At 62.8% G+C, this 10,523-nt stretch overlaps 1 protein-coding gene across 1 annotated transcript in view; it reads left to right on the top strand.

Moving 5' to 3' along the window:
* Nucleotides 1–226: 226 nt before the first annotated feature.
* Nucleotides 227–10,523, top strand: part of SPEG (striated muscle enriched protein kinase) — a 27,538-nt gene continuing 17,241 nt past the window's right edge. Inside the window, exons 1-10 of the mRNA XM_053947278.1 lie at nt 227–328; nt 1,413–1,442; nt 1,838–1,927; nt 2,134–2,515; nt 3,595–5,114; nt 6,077–6,220; nt 7,022–7,204; nt 8,951–9,162; nt 9,416–9,504; nt 9,701–9,882. Of these exons, the coding sequence (XP_053803253.1) occupies nt 232–328; nt 1,413–1,442; nt 1,838–1,927; nt 2,134–2,515; nt 3,595–5,114; nt 6,077–6,220; nt 7,022–7,204; nt 8,951–9,162; nt 9,416–9,504; nt 9,701–9,882 (2,929 nt within the window). The 5' untranslated portion in view covers nt 227–231. The remainder of the gene's footprint in view (nt 329–1,412; nt 1,443–1,837; nt 1,928–2,133; nt 2,516–3,594; nt 5,115–6,076; nt 6,221–7,021; nt 7,205–8,950; nt 9,163–9,415; nt 9,505–9,700; nt 9,883–10,523) is intronic.

Genomic DNA, 10,523 nt, shown 5'->3' with positions numbered 1-10,523 from the left:
ATCCATCTCTGCGTGTGCGCGGGGGCGTGTGCCTGTGGGTACCCGTGGGTGTGCAGCGAGGGTGCATGTGAGCGGTGGCAGGTGTGCCCTGCCAGTGGGAGGGCGTGAGTGGTGTGACGTATGTCGTGCCAGAGTGTGTGTGAGAGGTTGTGGGTGTGAGCGGTGCTGCATTTGCTGGGATGGGGGGTGTGTGTGTATGTGCGAGGCGTGGTGTGGCAGTGGTGTGAGTGCATGGCAGGTACCTATCACCATGCCACGGATAATGCTCTGTTCTCTTTTCCTTTGCAGAAGACGGGCCACTCGCGGCGCTTTGGGCGCTTCACGCATGGTGCGTTGAGTTACCGGGACCCGACTCCCCCTGCTGCCCCAAGAGTGCCGGGATGGGCCCACCACCATGCTGCAAGGGGCAGCGAGCAGAGGCTGGGCAGGGCTGGATTGCATCTTGCCAGCCACAAAATAGGGTCCCAGTCAACCAGGAGCTCAGTGTCCCCCATGCAGCTGGTCTGCTCCTGGCCTTGCAGCTCTACTTGCTCAGGGACTGCCAGACTGTTGTGGCTAGGATTGGGAATCTGATGCACTAGCAGTGCACAAAGCAGTTTGTTGTGTATTGGGCTGCAGAGGGGCGGCTTGGAGTGGGGGGAAGCAGTGTGGCCCCCCGCACACCTTAAGAATGCAATGGAGAGGAGCAGTGGTGGGGCTGAGACATGTTTCTCACTGCAGGGGTTGTTCCTGCAGCTTGTGAGGGCTTGGGCAGTGGCAAGGAGGAAAGTCAGTCCTCCCCTGGCAGCATGGCACTAGTTTTCCTGGAATGGAACATGAGGGTGATACTGAAATGGCCTTGCCACATCCTGCCCAGTGGGTCAGCTCTTAGTGATGCCCTGCCCTGAGAATTTTGGCTTTATCAACTGCAGCTGTGCTGTGGAGCACAGCTGTATTGTACAGCACTTGCACTGGTGGGGCAGAGGATGGACTTGTACATGCCCGGGGGAGGCTGTGTGCACATGGACACCTGTCCATGTGCTCCAGCACCCCCAGGATTGCCCAGCTGGGGCACAGACTGGGAGGATCCAGCCCCAGGCTGAGATGCACTGCAGAGCACAGCGGCATATATGGATACTGCAGTGGTGAGGCCAGCAGCTCCAGGGATAGGGGGTGGCTGTCCTGCTGGGCAGGATGTGGCTGTGGCAAAGGGAGGGAATGGTGCTGCGCACTGCACAGGTGGGACGGTGTGTGCAAGGAGAGGACCTGTGTGCAGCGCTGGAATGGTGTGCAGTGAATGTGATGCAGAGTGGAGACATGGTGGGGAAGTGCTGGGGACAAGGTCCCCCCGGCTGCCCTCGCGTCTCCGCAGGCCGGGCCGATAACCGGGTGTTGATGTCTCTCTCTCTCTTGCTGCCCCTATGGAAGCGAAGTTTTCCGCTCCTGCAGGAAACAAAGCTACGGTAGGAAGACGCCTTCCCAATGCCATCACTGTCCCCATAGTGGACCCTGTGCCCCAGCCTGCCACCCTGCTCTGTCACTTCCACTGTCCCCTTGCTCTGCTTTTTTGTCCCTGTGCCACCTCTGCCAGCTGCGTTCCCACTGCTGGCACTGCCTCCCTTCCTCCCGTCATTTAACACTGTTCCTGCCTGCCCTTGCCCTGCTGGACTTTCCCACTCCTAGTCCTGCCTTTCCCTACTGGCAGCTTGTCCCTGCAGGTCACAGTCATGCCTCCTGCCCTGGAGCTGCCTGGGCACAGCTCTCATGCTCCAGGAGCCAATGGATCTGCAACAGACAGTACCAGTGTGGTCTGCTGTCTCTCTGTACCCTCACTCCCTACTCTCCCCTCCCACCCCAGACTCGGAGACAGGTGAGGATGAATCCAGCGACCCCCAGGTGACACAGCGCAGTGATCTCCAGGATGAGACGGCCTTCAGCACCCCCACGGGTGAGCAGGGACACCTGGCTGGCACTCAGCCCTGACACTGGCTGCTGGCCATGACTCCCCACAAGGTCTCTGCTGGCCAGGCTTTGGGGGTGTCCATAGAGGGACATGGACATGAGGGATACCCCATGGTGGTTCAGCCCTCTCTGAGCAGGGTGCTGAGCTTCTCCTCACAGGCACCCAGTCTTGGCTCATCCCTCTTCTCTCAGGTGGGTCTGACACCCTCGTGGACGCCTCCATGAACACAACGCCAACCTCAGTGCTGGCCCTGTCACAGGCAGAGGAGCGCTCCAGCTGGTCAGGCAGCCAGCAGACCGTGGTGGAGAAGGAGACGGATGCCAGCCTCTCTGCACGGGGACCTTACCTCCGTCCTGCTGCCTGGCCGCAGCTGCAGGGAACCCCAAGGCAAGCAAACACGCCGGCCCCACGTGGCGCCGAGGTCCGGCACCTGGGCGTGGAGCCGCTGGTGCGGGCATCACGGGCTAATCTGGTGGGCACGAGCTGGGGGTCAGAGGATAGCCTTTCGGTGGCCAGCGACCCGTACGGCAGCGCCTTCAGCCTGTACCGAGGACGGGCGCTCTCACTCCATGTGTAAGTAGCCAGGGGAAGCACACGGAGGGGACATCGCGCTGGGGCCATCTCCTTCCAACCCCTGCAGCCATCTCCTTCCCTCCACCTGGGCTTTCTTTGCCTTCACCTTCCCAGATGAGGAGTGGGGCCTCTGAGCAGTAGGCAGCCTGTTCTTGGTGAGGTGGGAGCCATGCAGCCTGGGGGTGATGTAGAGTGGGGTCCCTTTCTGCTGTGGCCAGCTTGAGGCTGGGTGTATCCCCTATGCCACTGCTTCAGCTGCAGTATCCCACCTGCAGATTATACCGTGGATATTTTCCTGTTCCACCCCACTGTGGTGCTCTGTGCAGCCCACTGTGTGGGGATCTGGAGGTGCACAGTAGCCTGGGGCACACACTGGCAAGTGTCTGCCCACAGTACAGGGGTGGCAGCAGGGTCCAAGGACATGCTGCCTCCCCAGATCCTGCTGATGTGCTCAGAGCCCCTGTCCCTCCCTGCCGCCTTTGGTTCCCATACCTGCAGGCCTGCTCCTTCGACCTCCATCTTGCTCTTTTTTTTTTTTTTTTTGTTTAAGGCTGCTTCTTCCACCAGAACCTCATCTCCATCTTATGATTTCCACTCTGTCTTTGCTGAGCTCCTCTGGGGGCAGTGGGATAGGAAGATGTGCCCACAACAGCATGTGCACAGGCAGGGCTTGCAGCCTTGGGGACCCCTTCTGGCCAGGCTGCACTGCCTCAGCACACCAGGACATCCTGGCAAACTGGGGCACCCCCACAGCCCCTGGTCCTGTCTGCGTGGTGACCCTGGGGAGGGGACTCACTGGGTATCCCAGCATCACCCTACTGCTCCACATGAGTACCCCTGGACAAGGGGTCCAGCAGCCCAAGACTCTCACCTAACCCAGCCAGCTCCCAGTGGTCTTGGGGTGACCCAGATGTCCTTGCTGGGACCCCTTGAGTCTCCACAGTCACAAGGCTGCCCTGACTGTTTGACCTGTTTGCCATGCTCCATTGGGCACTGTGGTGCAGGCTGGAAGCTGGGATGGAGCCAAGCAGGTACAAGAGTGGTCTCTAAGCCATGCTCCTCTGTCTCTGCCCTTGCAGCAGCATCCCCCAGGGAGGCTACCGGAGAGATGACCTCCACAGAGGCCCTGTCTCTCCAAAGCCTGGTGCAGAGCCCCCAAGATCCCCCGCTGCTCTGCCGCTGACTGCCAAGCCACCCATCGTCCGCTCACCATCTCCTCGTGCTGGCACATGTCCACAGCCGCCCACTGGCATTGTATCGCAGCCTGCTGCCCGTGGCCCTGGCGTCCCCTCCTTCACACCCGTGACCCCTCGCAAGAAGTCCTCAGTGCCAGTAGAGTACCAGGACATCGTTCCTGAGGAGTACGAGGAGAAGATCAAGAAGCCCAAGTCCTCTGGATACTCACAGGGTAGCACACAGGAGTCCCGTCCGCAGACACCCATGAGTGACACCTCCGGCCGCATCTCTGTCCGGGCATCCCCCAAGCTGGTGCGTGCTGGCTCCAGGATCTTTGAAAGGCTGCAGTACTTTGAGGAGCGGCAGAGGAGCCTGGAGCAGGACAGTCCCTTTCCTGCACGCTCCAACTTGCCGCTGCGCAAGACACGCTCCTTCGACCAGCCTGGCACTGGCATGCGCCGTGCCAGCACTCCAGGTGGCTCCCGGGAGGACCTGCGGGAAGGTGGCCGCTGGGAGCCGGGCAGCACGGCAGCGTGCCGGCGTTTGGCCTTCCGGCAGAAAGCTGCATCCTTTGACGAGCGGGGCAAGTTCGCCAACCGTGTCTATGCCATCGAGCACAAATTTGCAGAGGAGCTGACCCGCATCAAGCGGACAGTCTCCAAGCAGCAGCTGCGGCGCTCCCAGGAGCTGTGCAAAGCCGGGTTGCCCCCGGCACCCTCACCCCCAGCGAGCAGCGAGCCCCCTGCACCCCGTGCCCCCCGCACCTCTTCCTCTCAGGGCACCGGTGGACGTAAGGCACTGCCACCCAAGACCTGCCCGCCAGCAGAGAGCACACACGTCATCCAGCACCTGGCACTTTCCAGCGTGCTGTTGGTGGGACCTGATGGGGAGCCACTGCCAGGGGGACAGCGCGGCAAGAGAGCCCCAGTAGGGGGGGGTGGGGCAGCTGGACAGCCCAGCTCAGTGGAGGATGCAGGTGCCAGGAAGGGTCTACAGCAAGAAGGCGTTGGGGAAGTGAAGAAGAAGGAGCAGTGGCCATTGGCACAAGCCAGCCCACAGGGAAGGGTGGCCCTCTCGCAGGCAGGTCCCGCAGAAGGCAGTTTGTACCCAGATGGAGGCCCTGCCCGTGGCCTGGGGGCAGTGAGCGAAGCTCTGGCTGCCCGACTCGCTGTGCCCCACGGACTGTACTGGCGGCCAGAGACACCCACAGAAGTGCGGTTCCTGCCTTGGGCAAAGCCGGGGATGGAGCAGGAAGCTCGTCTGGAACGAAGCTGGGCAGGACAGCATGGTGTGGGCAGGGAGGCAGAGAGAAGGCAGATGAAAGTGTCAGAGAAGAAAGAGAGTGGCCGGATGGCTCAAGAAGGCAGGAGCACACGGAGCAAGGGGAAGGGACGCCGAGCCAGGCCCACTTCTCCAGAACTAGGTAGGGGCATGGCTTTCTGCCCTCCTGAGGCACAGAGCTGGTCTGGCCAGCCCCTGAGTGGGCCGGGGGACCTCCATCCTGCCCCTGGGAGGTGTGGGGAGCCCAGGGGTGGAGGGACATGACTCTGGAGGCTGGGGTAGTTGGCACCAAGCAGTGCCATAAGACAGACCATCCTGGCTGCCAGTTTGCTGGGCCTTAAGGTTACAACACTTGCTATCATCTCCATACCTCTTGTCTGGCACAGGAAAGATACAACGCGCTGACTTGTGGCATAAAGCCCTGGTCTAGGGCACAGGGCACCCACTGCAACTTGTCCTGTCTGGACCATGCTTGGTGGTCCAGGCAGGGCATGCAGCCCAAGCTTCCCCAGGGGAAGGTGGCTTGGCTGGCTGAGAGGTATCCTGCCCATCCCAGCATGCAGCAGTTAGACCAGACTATACCTGTGCTGGGAGATTTTAGGCTCTGCTCTAGCCAGAGAAGTGCCAGGCCCACATGTCTGAGGCTCCTGGCACAGCCCCAGGATTTTTGTTCGTGTGCTGGGGCCATGAGAGGGGAGGGAGCTGGGAGGTGCTTGCTGATGTATTGGGGTGCAGCAGCCACCATCCCATGAAGTATTAGGGGAAGTTCAGGGTGGGGGGTGCAGCAGGATATAGGACCCTCCTTCTTCCACATCCCACTGTCACCTCATTTCTTATGCCCTATGGGAATGTACAACAAGCTGTATGCTTCCTGCCCCTTCCTGGTCCGCTGTCTTGTCCCCACTGCCTGCTCTGTGCCATGGTGGACCCTGATGTGGCCTTTTCATCCACTGCATGGCCTGAGTACCTGCTAATGCCCCAGAGAGGGTGTGGTTGAGCAGTGGGTTGGGAGACCCATGCTCTGCCTGCATGCAGCCCAGCATGGCACAGGACCCACTCACTTCACCCTGCTGACAGCCACCGGGCCCATCTCTCCCTGTGCAGAGTCCTCAGATGACTCCTATGTCTCAGCGGGTGAAGACCCCCTGGAAGCCCCCATCTTTGAGATCCCCATCCAGGACATGGCAGTTGTCGTGGGGGCAGAGGTGCTGCTCAAGTGCATTGTCACGGCCAACCCCCAGCCAGAAGGTGAGCCACCCTGGAGTGGGGTGTCGGGGCCGCAAGCATGGCAGAGGGACTCTCTGCATGTCCATGTCCCACCTGTGTGGCGTGAGTGGGACACCCAGCGCTGAGCTGGGTATCTCAGGGGAGGGGATGTGCCCACCCTGGGAGCACCCCTTCTGCCTTTCCTCCCCTCAGACAAGAGTGAAGTGCTTGGGCACTGCCTGCCAGGACAGGGTGCAGGGGACAGGGTGCCTGCTGTCCCCCAGTGCTGGGCAGGACTGTTGGGAAAGTGGGAGAAGGGCTACTGAGCGCTGTGCGGGCAGGGACGGGTGATGCAACCGGTCTAGTGGGTGGCGTCCCTACCCATGCCGGGGGAGGCGGTGTTGAAACTAGATGATCATCAGGGTGTCTTCCAACCCAAACCATTCTATGATTCTCTAATGCTCTGGGCTGTTGTTGGGGCAGCTCAGGTGGTTTCCCGGGGCCAGAATCTTAGGGCTGATGGCCTCCGGGCAAGCTGTATCCAGGACGTGCGCGGGGGCAGCTGGGCAGCCAGGGTCGGTGCCAGTCGCCAAAGCCAGGCAGAAGCCAAGCCGCTTTAATTCCCTCTTCCAGCCTCCCCTGGAGGGCAGGAGGATGTCAGGAAGCAGATAGGGACCAGCCACGGTCTCTCCGTCAGAGGGCCGTGGGATCCCGGGGCTGCTCCCCATAGCAAATAGGTCCTCAGGCCAGGCAAAGGAGCGCCTGGCCTCTACGGGACCCTGCGCAGAGCCCGGGAAAGCTCAGACTGTCCTGCCCACGCGTGACCCCCGCCTCTGCCGGCAGTGTCCTGGAGGAAGGACGGGGTCCCACTGCGGAGCAGCACGACGCGTCCCATCAAGGCGGAGGGCGAGCGCCACACGCTGCTGGTGCGTAGTGCCCGGGTGGCCGACGCCGGGCTGTACACTGTCACCGCGGCCAACGAGGTGGGGGCCACCTGCTGCAGTGCCATCCTCAGCGTGCGGCCCGGTGAGTACCGCGGCCGGCGGATGGAGGGACGCCGGGAGGGAAGGAGGGAGGCAAGGGAGGGAGACAGACAGGGAGGGAGCGAGGGCTGGCGCCGCGGCAGGCTAGCTGCCAGCTCTGCCGCTGCTGTCACTGGGAAGAAACCGGCTTCCTTACCCTACAAGGCTCTGTCTGAACCAAAGCAGCTGACGTGCTCCCGGCAGCCATGGAAGGATCCTACCGTGGGGGGAGCGGGGTCAGGCTGTGAGCATCCCCTGGCGCCCAGCAAGCAATCCAGTGTCCGGTCCCCACACCTGTCCTGTGTCCCGCTAGACATGGGAGTACATCAGCCTGCTCTACAACCCCGCAGACCATGTGGGTACCCCTGCCCTGAGCCTGCAGACCATGTGGGTACTCCTACCTCCAGCATGTGAGCCATGGGGATAGCCCAGCCTACTCCCCAACCCGCAAATTGTGGGTTTGTCCCTGCGCTCCAGTCTGCCAGCCGCAGAGAGACCCCCGCCCCACAAACTATTAGCTGTGGGCTCACCCTGCCTGCCCGCCAAGCCGCTAGCCGGGGAGAACCCCACCTCACCCCCCGCCGCTGGCCATGCGGATAGCCAGTCCGCTGCAGCCCCAAAGCCCTCCCCGTTCCAAGAGAGTGTCTCTGGGCGGCGGGCAGAGGCTCAGAGCTGCCCCGAGAGCTGGAAGGACCCAAAACTTCCCCGCTCTGTGGTTAGGCTGGGTTAGGACTGTTTACACCCAGGGGTTAGGACTATACACCCGTGGTCAGGACTGTACACCCAGGGGCACTCGCGGCCGGGCAGGGCCAGCCGGGCAAAGCGGTGAGGGGCCGGGAAGGGCCCGGCAGACCCCGACCCGCCGCGGGCCCTCCCCCGCGCTGCTGGCCCAGCCCCGGGGGCCGGCCGGCGCTGGGACGGGGAGGGCTCAGCGGGCCGACGGCGCTGCGAGCTGGAGGCGCCCGGCACCGGCAGCGCCACCGACACTGAGGGCAGTTCGGCGGTGTGGCGTGGGTCGGCTCGCGGGGCTGCCGTGGCCCCGGTGAGTGCGGGGTGCTTCGGGCGCGGGGCGGGGGGGCGGTGCGGACAGGGACAAGTCGGGCTCAGGCTCCCAGCTCTCCGCTGGAAGCTGCCCGCGGGAATCACGGAGGCACGGGGACACATCCCTTGCCCGGTACCGGGAAGGCCGCCCACTATTCCCCGCGCAGGGCAGGGAGCTTGAGAGCGCTCCGGCGGCCGGCCGGAGAGGGCCAGCACCCCCATGGTGGCGACTGGGCTCCGTCAGTCCCCCGTGCCGGTCGCCGCTCCCCATCCCGTCCCTCGCCGGCCCCTGTATCCCGCACCCGCGAGTCCCCCAGTCCGGCCCCCGATGGCGCGGACCGGCGGGCGGGCGGGCTGCAGGGGGGAGCGCAGCTGCCAATGTCACCTTCAGCCGTGCCGGCCCGGGCAGAGACAGCCATCCCGGGAATCCGGGCGGCTTAAGGATGGGAGCGCGGGCTGCTGCGTAAGAGCCACTTGAGCCCTGCTGTCGCCTTGCGGAATATCGCGTCCCCTTATCATCCCGCGGCGTGCTGCTCACCCCCTCCCCCGGCGCGGCCACGCACCCCTTCGCTGCCGGCCATTGCCGAGCCGGGATGTGCCGCGGGGTGGGTGTCCACCCCTGTAATGCAGGGTACTGGAAAGGGGTGCCCTAACCCGCCTGTCCGGCTCCAGTTGCTGCCATCTCCTTATCCAGCCTCTTCTGTGCTAGCACCCGCTGTGGAGCGGCATGGGAACTTGCCCCCCACCGTTGGCCAGGCCAGCCCCATCACATCGGACGAGGAGTACCTGAGCCCATTGGAAGAGTTCCCCGAGTCCGGCACCCCCCAGCACCGACCGGCCATGAAGCTGCAACCAAGAGCAGAGCATGGGGCTGCCCACGGCTCCCCTGAAACCACCTTCAAGGCTTCACCCACCTTTGAGGTGAGATAGCAAATCCCCCAGGACTGGTAGAGGGGTACAGTGCCCTGTGACTCCGGTACCGTGGGCCTCGGTGCCAGGAGGTGCTGGGTCAGATTTTCCTAGCCCTTGATCTGATGTCTGGGCAGGCTCCACCCCACCAGCTTCCCTGGTACTCCTGTTGTGATAGGGGACAGACAGCCCTGGGTACAGTGGTGGGGGTGCATGGTCCTGTGTGCAGATGGTGCTTGCTGCTCTCTGACCCCTCTTTCCCCAGGTATGCTTGTCGGACCAGTCAGTGCTGGAGGGGCAGGATGTTAGCATGAGCGTTCGCGTCCGTGGGGAGCCCAAGCCCATCATTTACTGGTGAGTCCTGCTGCTCTCTGGGGTCACAGCTGGGCATAAAAGGAGGGGACAGTCACAGTGACCTCTCCATTTGGGGATGGTTGCATGGAGCTCTGATCCTGAGCAGAGAGTGTTGGAGAAGGTTTTTTTTGGAGACAGCCAGGCTGGGTGTGCAGGGCCAGGTATGACCATGATGCTCTGCCTCTGTCTGGAGCAGGCTGAGAAACAGGCAGCCAGTGAAGTATGGCCGCCGGCACCACGTGGAGGAGGCAGAGGGAGTGAGGGGGCTCTTCACGCTGCACATCCTGGCGGCAGAGCACACTGACACCGGCTTCTACACCTGCAAGGCCGTCAATGAGTATGGCACCAAGCAGTGCGAGGCCAAGCTGGAGGTCAGAGGTAAAATTCCCTGAGTATGTCACCCAAGAACCTGAGAGGCCAGCTGGCTCTAGTGCCCTGCATGAGCTGTGGGGATGGGACCACTGCAGGCCCTCCACTTGGTGGTGTGACATAAGAAGGGGACAAGCCAGCTCCCCCTGTGGTGGCGCAGGCGGGGAACAGGAGAGTGGAGCTGCGTGCCTGGGGCTGTCTGCAGAGGCTGGCCCTGCAGCAGAAGGCAGTCTGCCTTGCTGTCTCATCCAGATGTGCAGCCCTGGGTCCCACCTGTTGCCTGCTGTTCCAGAGCCCCACTGATCTGACCCAGACCCAACTGCTTCTCACAGCCCAGCTTCACTCCATGTCCCCTCCCGCCACACTTACGGGGCGAAGTGCTGCCCCTGGCTGACCAGGGAGGGCTTTTGGCCTTGGGGGCTCTGTAGGAACCATGTCCTCATGCCCTGCAGCTTGCTCCCTCCTTGCCCCAGGCTACCTGCAAGCTCTGTGCCAGGCACAGGGCAACTTGCAGGGGGTCCCTCCCTGCCCATTTCCAGCAACGTCCCATAAGCATGGGACTTCACTGTCCACTCCCCTTTCCTTGCTATAGCTCCCCAGCCCTGCTGTGGTCCTTCTAGGACCCCAAAGTATGCGTGCAGTTTTGAGGG

Source organism: Vidua chalybeata, chromosome 7, assembly GCF_026979565.1.
Source record: "Vidua chalybeata isolate OUT-0048 chromosome 7, bVidCha1 merged haplotype, whole genome shotgun sequence".
In the NCBI taxonomy this organism is placed as follows: domain Eukaryota; kingdom Metazoa; phylum Chordata; class Aves; order Passeriformes; family Viduidae; genus Vidua; species Vidua chalybeata.
The sequence above is the reverse complement of the archived record's forward strand: the minus strand, read 5'-3'. Positions and strand labels throughout refer to the sequence as shown.